Source organism: Nerophis ophidion, linkage group LG09, assembly GCF_033978795.1.
Source record: "Nerophis ophidion isolate RoL-2023_Sa linkage group LG09, RoL_Noph_v1.0, whole genome shotgun sequence".
Taxonomy (NCBI): Eukaryota; Metazoa; Chordata; class Actinopteri; order Syngnathiformes; family Syngnathidae; genus Nerophis; species Nerophis ophidion.
In genome coordinates, this window is record NC_084619.1 from 39,506,053 (window position 1) to 39,520,883 (window position 14,831).

The 14,831-nt window shown below is 42.5% G+C and overlaps 1 protein-coding gene and 1 long non-coding RNA gene across 4 annotated transcripts in view; one reads left to right on the plus strand and one right to left on the minus strand.

The window, feature by feature from the left end:
* Positions 1 to 1,670: 1,670 nt before the first annotated feature.
* Positions 1,671 to 11,217, minus strand: LOC133559327 (uncharacterized). The gene is made up of 2 exons (XR_009808149.1): positions 11,122 to 11,217; positions 1,671 to 2,396 (listed from the first exon to the last, which is right to left on the minus strand). It is a non-coding gene; the product is annotated as an uncharacterized LOC133559327 (long non-coding RNA).
* A 2,056-nt stretch (positions 11,218 to 13,273) lies between these two features.
* Positions 13,274 to 14,831, plus strand: part of bcl11aa (BCL11 transcription factor A a) — a 77,406-nt gene continuing 75,848 nt past the window's right edge. For all 3 annotated transcript variants that reach the window (XM_061910989.1, XM_061910990.1, XM_061910991.1), the window contains exon 1: positions 13,274 to 13,664. In XM_061910989.1, coding sequence (XP_061766973.1) covers positions 13,610 to 13,664 — 55 coding nt within the window. In that variant the 5' untranslated portion in view covers positions 13,274 to 13,609. The remainder of the gene's footprint in view (positions 13,665 to 14,831) is intronic.

A 14,831-nucleotide genomic window follows, 5' to 3' on the forward strand; every position in this document is an offset into this window, starting at 1 on the left:
GTCACTCAGTGTTATATCAGCAAGTGTTTATATCGTTTTATTCAGGCTATTTGGAGAAACTACATACAGAAAATATAAAGCAGATAACATATTTAGTGCAGAATAATGCCAGCATTGTTTCTCCCCTGTGATTTTATATAGTTTGAAGATGATTCCCCAAGACCAGCAACACTTGAAATACACTCCTTTTTAAAAAATTTCCAGACACATTAGGTATAGTATTGGCTTAGTATCGGTGATAAAAGACTAAATATTACTTGATGAACATCTTAACCCTTTTTTAAATTATTGAATCAAAGATTATTGAAGTATTTAATATTTTTTTGCTTACTATGTTGTATTATTTATGTATTATTTTTTTGTTTAATTTCTGTTACAGAGAACAAGGAAATTGGTTAAAATTGCTATGATATGAAAAGGGGTATCGGATTAAATAAGCTCTGCTTACTCCTTTTCAACTGGAATTGTGTGATGCATTACATTGTATTACATGCATGTTCAAAATAGTAAAGTGAAATGAATTGTATTTATATAGCGCTTTTTCTCTAGTGACTCAAAGCGCTTTACATAGTGAAACCCAATATCTAAGTTACATTTAAACCAGTGTGGGTGGCACTGGGAGCACGTGGGTAAAGTGTCTTGCCCAAGGACACAAAGGCAGTGACGAGGATGGCGGAAGCGGGGATCGAACCTGCAACCCTCAAGTTGCTGGCACGGCCACTCTACCAACCGAGCTATACCGCCCTGGTATACTGAAACTGAACTGAACTGTGCATGTCTTTGGGGGTGGGAGGAAGCCAGAGTACCCGGAGGGAACCCACACAGTCACTTGTTTCGGTGAGAAAATTGTGGTTAAAAAGTCAGTTCTGACCGGATATCAGCTGAGCTTGTGCCGTCCATATAGCTGCCGTCGACTTCCCCGAGACACTGCGCGTCAACATCCGGCCGTGGACGTACACCTCCGACTATCAGGTACTGTTAAACTCACTAAAACACTAGCAACACAATAGAAAGATAAGGGATTTCCCAGAATTATCCTAGTAAATGTCTCTAAAAACATATGAATCTGTCTCAATGCAACGCGATTGCAATCACGTTTTTTTTTTTTTTTTTCTGGTCCGTCGCTATCAATATCCTCAAACACGAATCTTTCATCCTCGCTCAAATTAATGGGGAAATTGTCGTTTTCTCGGTCCGAATAGCACTTTTTTTTGGAGGCTCCCATTAAAATCAATGTGAATATGTGACGAGCCTCCACACTTGTGACATCATCGTCTGCGACTTCTGGTAGAGGCAGGGCTTTTCTCCAGTTGCGAACTTTATCGTGGATGTTCTCTACTAAATCCTTTCAGCAAAAATATTGCAATATCGCGAAATGATCAAGTATGACACATAGAATGGACCTGCTATCCCTGTTTAAATGAGAAAATCGCATTTCAGTAGGCCTTTAAGTGGATGATTACTTCTATGTGTAGAAATTGTTGTTTATGATTGAATCACTTGTTTATTTTTCAACAAGTTTTTAAATATTCATATCTTTTTTTCCAAATAGTTCAAGAAAGACCACTACGAATGAGTACTATTTTGCACTGTTATACAACTTAATAAATCAGAAACTGATGACATAGTGCTGTTTTTGTTGTAGTTTCATAAAAAAATAAGAATCCAAGTGCAGATCAGTAAAAAAAAATCTATATTTAATAACAAAAAAATCACTGGAGAAAATAAATCTGTAGTAACGAAAAATCAGCTCCAGGAAAACCGGGCCAAAAGTCTGTCCACCTTCTGAGGAAATACAAAAGTGCAGGAATTACAAATGATTCGGGGCAAAGGTCAGAGGTCAGAGTAAGTGAGCACGGGCTGGATTGTACCGCAGGCAACGGACAAACTGGCACTGGCTGGGTGGAGATCCAGGGTTTAAGTCAGGTGGTTGATTACAAGCAGGTGGGCTCGGATAACTGGCAGCACGCCTGCAATTGATGACCAGGTAGGAGACTTACAGACACAAGAGGGGGGGTATGAAAACAAGAGGGAAAATAAGGCAGGAGAACTGCCCTCATGACAGTATTTTACTTCTTTGTCTCTTTTTTTCAACCAAAAATGCTTTGCTCTGATTAGGGGGTACTTGAATTAAAACAATGGTCACAGGGGGTACATCACTGGAAAAAGGTTTAGAACCACAGCCCTAGAGTCGTGAAGAAAAGTAGAGTTAGCAGCACGCCGAGGGTTGCAGGCTCAACTTGTTCTCCACAGGACGGAACAAGACACGGTTCATCTTGAGGGCTCACTTCCCGGCCACCGTCCAGCTTCTCTTCTGCTCCTCCAAAGGTGCGCGCAGAAGAGACACAAGGTGGATCCACTGCTGTTTGCGTGGACTCTCACTCTAATTTGACACTCTTGGTTAAAAAAAAAAAAAAAAAAAGAGTGAGAAAACAACTTAAAGGAATGCTTTTTTTATTAGGTCAAGTCCTGCATGTGAATTGGACAATACGTTCATTAAATCCTATGTTTTATTATTTCGGATTATTGAAGAAAGTTTGCATTTTTTAATGTCATGTGTTATTCATGTATTGAATAACCAGTCAAATATTAATCCGCTGTATTATTACTATCATCATTATGATTATTATTATCCATCCATCCATTTACTACCGCTTGTCCCGTTCGGGGTTGCAGGGGGGCTGGAGCCTATCTCAGCTGCATTCGGGCAGAAGGTGAGTTACACCCTGGACATGTCGCCCTCTCGTCACAGGGCCAACACATTATTATAATTATTATTATCCATCCATCCATTTTCTACCTCTTGTCCCTTTTATGATCGTTCTTGTTATTATTATAGTTGAAAGTCCTCATGTCAGGACTTAATGACTGTCGCACATGAACCACCAGTAAAGACACATATGCTTTGTGACCATATTATAATATGTATTATAATACAATACATTATTTATTTGTGTCGTGTGAAAACTATTAAAGATAATACTTGTTAGTTTTGCCGAACACTTGTATAAGTACAATCATCAGTTGATATATTCGGTGCAAGAAGAAGTGCTTTTTATTATTATTAACAGAGGTGGGTAGTAAAGCGCTACATTTACTCCGTTACATCTACTTGAGTAACTTTTGGGATAAATTGTACTTCTAAGAGTAGTTTTTATGCAACTTACTTTTACCTTTACTTGAGTATATTTATAGAGAAGAAACGCTACTTTTACTCCGCTCCATTTATCTACATTCAGCTCGCTACTCGCTACTTTTTTTTTATCGAATTGTTAATGCACGCTTTGTTTGTTTTGATTTTGTCAGACACACATTCAAAGTAGGATCTACGCATGCCTGCGTTTCACCAATCACATGCAGTCACTGGTGACGTTGGACCAATCAAACAGAGCCAGGCGGTCACGTGACCGTCTCACGCTCAATCCGACTTAAGTTGAAAAACTTATTGGGGTGTTACCATTTACTGGTCAACTGTACGGAATATGTACTGTACAGTGAAATCTACTAATAAAAGTTTCAATTTGTCAATCAAAAGTGTAAAGGAAAAAAGACACATTTTATTTTAACTGTACTTCCCGTCAAACGTCTGATCGCACAGTTCCTGTCTTCACAATAAAAGTGCTGCTCCATTGCGCCTGCGCTAACAAAATAAGAGTCTCCGAAAGCCAGCGCGAACAAGCTAGCAAGCTACGGAGTTTACCGCCAATGTATTTCTTGTAAAGTGTATCAAAACAATATGGAAGCTGGACAAATAAGATGCCAAAAACCAACGACTTTCATGTGGTATTAGACAGAAAGGAGAAACTTTTTTTCTCCTCCATTTGAAAACGTGGACGTTATCAGCACTACTGTCTGATTCCAATCAATGCAAGTCATCAGAATCAGGTAATACACCAACTTATATTCTTGTCTTCATGAAATATAGGAATCTATGTGTTAAACATGCATGTATATTGATTAAAACACCTTTAACATGTCAACAAAAACAGAAAAATAAATAAATATAAATTATATACTTTATATATATATATATATATATATATATATATATATATATATATATATATGATATGTGTGTATGTATATGTATATATGAGGTAGATCACCTCGACTTGGTCATTTATTAAGTAATTGATTGACATTGAAAAACTTATTGGGTTTTACCATTTAGTGGTCAATTGTAGGAAATATGTACTTTACTGTGCGATCTACCAATACAAGTTTCAATCAATCAATCAATGAATGCCTACTGAGCCTATGGTGCTGTTAAGTTATTGTGGCTCAATTTGCCTAATTTTTATTTTATTTTAATGTATATACATATATATTATTGTTTTAGTTGCTTAAGAGATATTCCTGGCTCTGAATTTGCTCATTGCTATTTTTATGTTTTTGTGCATTATTTGTTGCCGTAATCATTAAACGAACAGGTTACTCATCACTTACTCAGTACTTGAGTAGTTTTTTCACAACATACTTTTTACTTTTACTCAAGTAAATATTTGGGTGACTACTCCTTACTTTTACTTGAGTAATAAATCTCTAAAGTAACAGTACTCCTACTTAAGTACAATTTCTGGCTACTCTACCCACCTCTGATTATGAATACATATTTTTCCCACAAAAAAGTTTGCGCACGCATTTTATTTCGCTTACTTTCCGATGGTTTTATTTCTCCTTTTCTTGACATGTTTAACGGCCGGGATTTTTCCAGGCGCGTACGAGCCTCTGCAAAAGAAGGATGGCTCGGCTGTCGTGGAACAGGGACAGAGCATGTGTAAACAAACATGCAGAGTGTAACCTATAATTGCTCAATTATGATAATAATATGTCCTCCCGGGTCTCCGGAGACGCACTATGAACACACAAGTCGAGGAGTCAGATGGCATTAGACGCAGGGACTTTGCCAGTAATGGAGGCTTTCTGGTTAAGAGGCAGACTGAAACAGAAGGGTGTCATGTCAGATTAGATTTGTTATTTCCCCCCTCGGTGTTAATGCTCCGAGAGGCCCCCTAGTTTGCTTCAGAGCCCATTAGAAAGTGGCGGCCGTGATACAGCCGTCATTACCGCGCACCGCCGCTTAATCTAATTAGGGAGCCCAGAGTTCTCGTATTGATATTCATTAAAAATACATGATTTATCACCGGGATGTGGGAGGTGTGCGACACGCTCAGTCCTCCCAAGGTGGAACACATGCACGCCGGATTTGGATATATCTAATCTTGAGGATTTATTCCGCGCTTTTATTTCTCTCCATAATGATCGTCATATTTCTGAAGGAATGCATTATCCTATTTAGCATAGAGAAATTGCTTTTATTTATTTTTTTTACAAAATGTATTTAAAGAAACACATAGGAGAAAAAATAACAATAACCTTGTTATGGACGGGCATTAACTGTTGGGGAAAAAATATATATTTAAAAATAAAAGCACTTATTTTTCATCAATCTTTTTTTCTGCTGGATCTACTCTCTATTTTATGCTGCAGCTATGCTACATGGTAATTGTTATATATTGTATATATGATATAAACTTATGATATGTCAGTATATACCATATACTGTACTTGTAAATATTACATATATTTTATATTGCTACTACGGTACATTTTTAGTGTATTTTAAACCTGCATTGTCCTTTCCATTCTTTGTAACTGAGCTGCTACGTGGAACAATTTCCATTAAACTTTGTCTAAGTCGAACATTTTTTATTTACAAATCCGGTTTGATTATAACATGATTCGCTCCAATGGGAAAAAAAATGAAACTATAGTTTTACTACAAAACATGTTTAATATTTTATTACTTTTAAACAATATTTTTCATTTACACCAATTCATTCCGGTTTGATTTCAATACGGTCTGTCCATGGGGGGGAGGGGGGAAAGAGAGACACAATTAAAATATTCTTTCTTTGAAAATATCATGATTAAAAGAACATTTTTCTTGAAAAATATTGTAATTAAAATATTGTGGATGTCCAGTTGATGCTGCGCGGGCCCCCACTCCTCTTACACTTGCGGCATCCGGCCACTAGAGGGAGACCGACTCCGTGTTTGGAGCTACTACTGTATAACAGCCACCTCTAAACATATTTTCACTGACCATTATTACTAACGCGTTTAACCATCATCATCCAGTTCAGTCGAAAACATTTTTGAAGGCAGGATCATTTTGAAAAACGAAATAGTTTGCAAAACGGTGAGATATGCACACTTTACTTAAGTTAAATGATGTCCCTTCACTTTGCTTCATTTATGGCTCTCTATGGCGAGTGTAGGCTGCAGTGCTGGGCTCCTATACTTGCAACACTGAGGTCCCAAGTGTACCATTCACCCTCGTCATTCATCTTCATAACAACCAGTTAGTGTAAAATTAACAACGACTTAACTAACGGCGGCCATAAACGTGCCGGTGCATTAGAGGCAGATGGATGGCGCTGATGTGGGCTTAATAAGCAGAGCTGGGCCCTTCTCGGCTACTTTTAGGGGGTGATGCTCGCTGGCGTTTTTAATTGTGCGCCTCACTTTTTAGGAGGTTTTATCATCATTTCAAGCGATTTGCATTGTGACTGTCTGTGTGTGTGTATGTGTGTGTGTGTGTGTGTGTGTGTGTGTGTGATGCGGGGGGTGGGTGTCTAGGTAATTTTCTGTATAGCTGCGTAATCCTGCCTTATTTCATCTAATACCAGCCGGCAGACGCGCCGACGTGTGCGCACATCTCGCGACGTGATAATAGTCGCCGGTGAGAATCCAGTCTGCTCCCGTTTTTTTTTTTTTTTCTTTGTAAATCTTTTAGGACGAGCTGGTGAAATTGACAGTGGCGCGCGCGCGTGCGTGTGTGCGTGTGCGTGGAAGAGAGGAGATTTATGTCTGCGAGTGTGTTGGGATAGCCGAGTGTGTTGGGATCGTGCACATGGAAATTCTTCAGCTCAAAACCCAAGACTTTGCGTGACGGGGATTTGAAGCTGCGCATTAGAAATTAAGACGACACCTGAAAGTGTTGGAAATGTTATTGCTTGAGCAGTTTTTTGGAAGCAAAACGTTTTTGACAGTGTGAAGATTAATTATTTAAAAAAAAAAAAAAAAAACTGGAAAAAGTACGTTTGGACCACAAATAAAATGTATGTTTTCAGTCTAGTTCTTAACCTGGGTTCGATCGAACCCCAAGTGTTCGGTGAGTCGGCCTCAGGGGTTCGGCAGAGGTCAGAACACACCCGACTCATCGTCTTAATAAAAACTTCTTCCTATCGGCGTATTACGGATACGACAACAGCAGAAGTCAAACTGATTTGCAAGTGTGTCATTTGTTGTGAGTTTATGCAGTCTAGTGTGAGTTTAGTGTCGGTTTTGTTCTTTGAACTGTTCATTTGTGACCAGTAAAAAAAATATGGTAACACTTTAGTATTGGGAACATATTCACCATTAATTAGTTGCTTATTAACATGCAAATTAGTAACATGTTTGCTCTTAACTAGTCATTATCCATCCATCCATCCATTTTCTACCGCTTATTCCCTTTCGGGGTCGCGGGGGGCACTGGCGCCTATCTCAGCTACAATCGGGCGGAAGGCGGGGTACACCCTGGACAAGTCGCCACCTCATCGCAGGGCCAACACAGATAGACAGACAACATTCACACTCACATTCACACACTAGGGCCAATTTAGTGTTGCCAATCAACCTATCCCCAGGTGCATGTCTTTGGAAGTGGGAGGAAGCCGGAGTACCCGGAGGGAACCCACGCATTCACGGGGAGAACATGCAAACTCCACACAGAAAGATCCCGAGCCTGGATTTGAACCCAGGACTGCAGGGGCTTCACGGTGGCAGAGGGGTTAGTGCGTCTGCCTCACAATACTAGTCATTATCAAGTACTTATTTATGCCTTATTCGGCATGGTCTCATTATAACCCTAACCCTCTAGCCCAGTGGTTCTAACCTGGGTTTGATCGAACCCCAAGGGTTCGGTGAGTCGGCCTTAGGGGTTCGGCGGAGGTCAAGACACACCCGACTCATCGTGAAAGTAAAAACTTTTCACTATCGCCGTATTATGGATACCCCCAAACAATGTTCCCTCTAATTTTCCATCTGATTCGCAGGTGTGTAATTTGTTGTGAGTTCATGCACTGTGTTGGTTTTGTTCTTTGAACAAGATGATATTCATGCACGGTTCATTTTGTGCGCCAGTAAAAAAACATTTTAGTATGGGAACATATTCTCCATTAATTAGTTGCTTATTAACATGCAAATTAGTAACATATTGGTTCTTAAATAGTCATTATTAAGTACTTATTAATGCCTTATTCGGCATGGCCTTATTATAACCCTAACCTTCTAACCCAGTGGTTCTTAACCTGGATTCGATCGAACCCCAAGGGTTCGGTGAGTCGGCCTCAGGGGTTCGGCGGAGGTCAAAACACACCCGACTCATCGCGTAAATAAAAACTTTTCCCTATCGCCGTATTATGGATACCCCCAAACAATGTTCCCTCTAATTTTCCATCTGATTCGCAGGTGTGTAATTTGTTGTGAGTTCATGCACTGTGTCGGTTTTGTTCTTTGAACAAGATGATGTTCATGCACGGTTCATTTTGTGCACCAGTAAAAAAAACAAACATATAAGTTTGTATTGAATTTGAGAAAAAAAACACATTTCATTTTTCACTAAAGAAGGGTTCGGTGAATGTGATTATGAGACTGGTGGGCTAAGAACCACTGCTCTAACCCTAACCAAATAACTCTAAATTAAGTCTTTGTTACTTTGAATATGTTCCCATACCAAAGTGTTACCAAAAACACATAACTTTGTCTTGAATTTGAAAAAAATAAACATTTTATTTTTCACTAAAGAAGGGTTCGGTGAATGTGCTTATGAAACTAGCGCGGTTTGGTACCTCAAACAAGTTTAAGAACCACTGGTCTATATTCACTATGACGCTATTTTTCTAAAAGCGCACGCACGGACGCACGTGTTTTTTTTTGGGGGGGGGGGGGGGGGGGGGGGGGGGGGGGTTTAAAAACAATCTAAGCAGCGACCCGAGAGAGCAAGAAAGAGAAATGAAGGTGTGAAGAATGGGGGCTGGGGCGCCTAGGAGCTGATTTATATGAGGGGCCCCCGTGGTCATTTCCATATATTGAAATGCGCCCCCAGTTACCCGCTTTTCCCTGGAGCTGTGGTGCATGCAGAGGAAGGCGCGCTTGTGACAGTCGCCGGTCTCGCCTCACACGCACGCGCGCACGCACACGTGCCTGTACGCGTGCGCGGCGTGCACCTCAGTATTGTATAGTCTGATTTATGGTCGGCCACGCGCGCTGCCACAGTCCGTATAGACACCACATGATGCGCGCGCTCCCTGCTTGGAGAGATGCCTTTGCGCGCGCACGTGTGTGTGTGTGAGTGTATATGTGTGTGTGTGTGTGTGTGTGTGTGTGTGTGTGTGTGGAGGAGTAAGGGTGAAAAGAAAACAATAGAAAAGTCTTTGTAGGTGTTGTGGAGAGGGTGCATAGAGAGAGAGAGAGAGAGAGAGAGAGAGAGTGACGTGGGCAGTGTGACATGATGCTCCTATAAGCGGGAACCAATTCAAGTTTATCTGACAAACACACATAAATCTCTTTAAGGGCGAGGAAGTTTTGCACTGTAAAAAAAATTGGGCCAGGATTTCATAGCATTTAACTCTATTAACACATAGTAATCAGCATTTAGTGTAACCCTTCAACAAATGGCTGTAAATATTTAACAATGCTGTACTCTACTGTAAATGTTACTGTGAAAGTGATGCAATCATTCACTGGGAATGCACTAGAACAGTGGTTCTCAAATGGGGGTACTTGAAGGTATGCCAAGGGGTAGGTGAGATTTTTTTCAAATATTCAAAAAATAGTAACAATTCAAAAATCCTTTAGAAATATATTTATTGAATAATACTTCAACAAAATATGAATTTAAGTTCATAAACTGTGAAAAGAAATGCAACAATGCAATATTCAGTGTTGACATCTAGATTTTTTTGTGGACATGTTCCATAAATATTGATGTTAAAGATTTCTTTATTTGTGAAGAAATGTTTAGAATTAAGTTCATGAATCCAGATGGATCTCTATTACAATCCCCAAAGAGGGCACTTTAAGTTGATGATTACTTCTATGTGTAGAAATCTTTATTTATAATTGAATCACTTGTTTATTTTTCAACAAGTTTTTAGTTATTTTTATTTATTTTTTCCAAATAGTTCAAGAAAGACCACTACAAATGAGCAATATTTTGCACTGTTATACAATTTAATAAATCAGAAACTGATGACATAGTGCTGTATTATACTTATTCATCTGCTTTTTTTCCACCAAAAATGCTTTGCTCTGATTAGGGGGTACTTGAATAAAAAACATGTTCACAGGGGGTACGTCACTGAAAAAAGGTTGAGAACCACTGCACTAGAACATTGTTTTGCATTGTTGTAATCTCGACTACAGAAAGAGTTGTGTATTTATACACACACACACACACACACACACACACACACACACACACACACACACACACACCCACACACACACACACGCGCACACACACGCACACACACACACACACACACACACACACACACACACACACACACACACACACACACACACACTCCATTTTCTACGGCTTGTCCCTTTCGGGGTCGCGGGGGTACTGGAGCCAATCCCAGTTGCACAGTCGCGGAAGGCGGCGTACACCCTGGACAAGTTGCGACATCACCTATAAGTCATTATTGTTAGAAAGTAGAAGCAACATCTTTTCAAAATCATTAAAGAAAAATTACATTAAGCGCTTCTCATCTTGAGTTGCAGTCCACGAACTAAGACAATAAAAGTCTTTCATCGCAGCGTGATCTGTTTCCTCTTTAGTCTCGCAGTAAAACATGAGAACAAACACGCCGTGTATATTATATTGAGCCGTGGAGGCATCAAACACTATAAGAAGATCACGCACGCACGTTCGGATCAAACACATGATTTCATGCGCGCTAACTGCAGCAGAGACACGCGTGGTTGCACATGCACGCACGCATGCACGCGCCCGTCCCGTCCAAGTCATAAGCGAGCAAGTTTGAACCTGCAGAATATTTCACTCACTGGTCATGCATTTGTTCCCCTTTGACGTAGAATCTCCTCCTTCCTCCTCATGGCGACTCTCTCTCTCCTTCAGTCTCTCGACCATCACCCCCCCCCCCCCCCCCCCCATCCTGATGGCTTCCCCCCCCCCCCCCTCTTCCCCCCTAATAACTGGCGCGTCCTCTTCGGTCAGTGCGTGGATCTTCCTCCTCTGCGCCGACACGCAGGTTGCTCTCCCGCTCTTCTCTCCTTCTCTGCGCTCTTCTTCTCTCGCTGCTCCCGAGCCACTTTTCCCCTCCACGCGTCCTCTCACCGCGCACGCAGAGCGGCGTCTTCCTCCTCCACGCTCCACGCAGCACGAGTGCGCCTTCGCCGATGTAAAGGCTGCCGACTTATATTAGCAAAGCCCCTTTTATTACAAGACTATTTACAATCTCTACCCCTCCTCTTCCTCATCTTCTTCACTCTATCCCCTCCTTCTCCCCTTCGCGCCCCCCCCACGCCCCCTCCCCCCCCGTCCCAGCGCCAACCTGCAGGCGCATCTCGAACTTCTACTTATTCTTCCGTCCATATTTGCTCGCACACACACACTCGTGGACACTTCGTGCAAAAAGGGTCACACACACACACACACACACACACACACACACGCACTCGTTGACGCTTCGTGTAAAAAGGGTCTCACACACACACACGCACACACACACACTCGTGGACACTTCGTGTAAAAAGGGTCACACACACACACACTCGTGGACACTTCGTGTAAAAAGGGTCATACACGCACACACTCGTGCACTTCGTGTAAAAAACGGCCACACGCACACACACACACACACACACTCGTGGACACTTCGTGTAAAAAGGGTCATACACTCACACACACACACACACACAGACACACACGCACACACACACTCGTGGACACTTCGTGTAAAAAGGGTCACACACACACACGCACACACACACACACACACACACACTCGTGGACACTTCGTGTAAAAAGGGTCACACACACACACTCGTGGACACTTCGTGTAAAAAGGGTCACACACACACGTACACACACACACACACACACACACGCACTCGTGGACACTTCGTGTAAAAAGGGTCATACACGCACACACACTGGTGGACACTTCGTGTAAAAACGGCCACAAACACACACACGCACACAAACACACACGCGCACGCACACACACACACACTCGTGGACACTTTAGGGCCACACACACGCGCACACACGCAGATACACACACACACCCACACACACTCACACACACACTCGTGGACACTTCGTGATAAAAGGGCCACACACACATACACGCACACGCAGACACACTCTCGTGGACACTTCGTGTAAAAGGGCCACACACACACGCACATGCACACGCACTTAGATGACTTGGTGTGAAGTCATCTTTACCTTCGCGACGTGCTATACAACTTGAACATTTAGATTCTCACCTGGTCACGCTGGTATCATTCCACGGGCGTGGAAATGACGTGCCAGCGCGTGCACGGGTGACTTGGTGGGATTTGGGCCATTACGCACTCTAAAGTTTTCCAAGTATTTTAGACGCACGCGACACAAGCGTTCTCCTTAGACGCGTGTGTGTGTGCGTGCGTGTACGGGAGTATCATTCCCGCCCCACTCCGCGGCTCCTCTTGCCCTGTTTCACGTCCCCCCGCCCCCTCTTTCTCTCTCTGCATATTGCTTTCATTATACATCTCTCCCCTCTCACTCTCTCTCTCTCTCCTGCACACACACACACACACACACACACACACACACACACACACACACACACACACACACACACACGAACACACGCACGCACGCACGCCCTTCCAAGTGTGTCTTGTCCGGCCCCCCTGATCTTCGTGTCCATTGGCTTCCACGGGGTCTATTCCTCATGTGCAGCCCCGCCCCTCCCCTCTCCAATGATCGTCCATTGGTGTTGTTATTGCGAGTCCCTCCTCCCACTCCCACTCCCACTCGGGCGCCTGGGCCCTGCCCATGTTTTTTTCTGCGCCGGGTGTCCGTCCACCGCCTGACGTTCAAGTTCGCCGGGAACGTCACGTCCGTGCACTTGAACTTGCACGGGGGTGGGGGGGTGGGGGAAGGGTGGTGGTAGTGGGGGGGGGGGGGGGGGGGGGCGTAGGGGGGGTCTTTTGCCATTTTTTTTTCTTCTTCCATCGCTCTCCCCTCTCTCCTCTCTCTCCATCCTCACACTCTCTCTCTCTTTTCTCCGCTCTTCTTTCTCAAAAAAGCCATGAAGGCGATCCCGCGATCCATCTTCGCCTCTTCGCCATATTTGTGATTTTTTTGTTGTTGTTGTTGTCGTCGTCCTTTTTTCCATCCTTCAAATGATTATTTTTGCTGTTGTCCGTGGATGACGAAGGCGCCGGATGAAGACATTCTCTTGTCCCACCGGAGTTTCCGATGCGTAACCCGGGCTCTTCTCCCCGGTGTGATCCGCACTGAGCGCCGCCGCCAGCCACCATGTCTCGCCGCAAGCAAGGCAAACCTCAGCACTTAAGTAAACGGGATTTCTCGCGTAAGTACCCTCAAAAATAATAATAATAATAATAATAATAATATCCACGCTTTTGCTCTCGGTCACTTTTCGGTTGTGCGTGACAACACCTGGATGTGCCGCTCGGACCTGCGGTCAGATAAAGTGTGCCGAAAGTGCGACAAGGGGGGAAAAAAGACAGTAAGTTTGTTCGCCTTATTGCATAAGAGCCACAAAAAGGACGACATTTATGTTTCCTTTACGTCTTTTACGTCCGGTGCCCTCGCGGTCGGTCCGGTCAGAGGAGGCGCGCGCACGACGTCCCCTCACCGGCGAGGGAGCGCGCACTCCCGCGCGTGCTGGAGAAAACCTCACTTTGTCACTTTTTTCCCCTCCTCTCTCTCGACTTTTGTTTATTATTCAAACTTAAAAGTGGAGTGTTCACATTTCAAGTTATATTTAAAAGACCAGTCTCGTCGAGACCTTCAAACCTCATGGTTTTCCATTTTGTTTTACTACAAAATGTCAGCATTCGTAAACAAGTAAGTAACATTAATTGTGAAACTATTTACATAAAAATCCACCTGAGTTGTAATTTGTCGCCTTTAATAGGCATTAAATTGTAATATATGACGTGGAGACAAATTAATTTGTTATTAAACTGCAGGGTGAGTTATTATGTTGTATTTCAACCTCACAAGTAGTAGTTAAAAAAGAAGAAAACACATGAATATATTTGCGCATTTTTATGCTTCAGTGTTTGATTATGTTTTGGTTTGTTGACACCCTGTCGCCCATGCAGCTGTTAGTGTTAAAATGTATTTTTTTTTTTTTAGGGGGTGGAGGTGCGGGGGAGGGGGTGTGTTGGTGCTGACTGACAGTTACCATGGCGATAAACTGTCGCTAGGCGGCAGAGCATGATCATAGAATGCAGCTCATAGTTTGAACTTGATCACTTTCACTGCCATCCCTCCACATACTCATGGGTGATGTGTGTGGACTGGGGAGGGGGTTCCTTACATGCACCCCCTTCCCCCATGCACCCACTATTGCACATATCACAACAATACATCACTTCATGCACATTTTATGTTTATATGCTTTAATGTCAATCAGCAGATAACAGTGTGTGATAATAACTTACAATTATATATATAATTTTGTTTTATATATATATATATATATATATATATATATATATATATATAT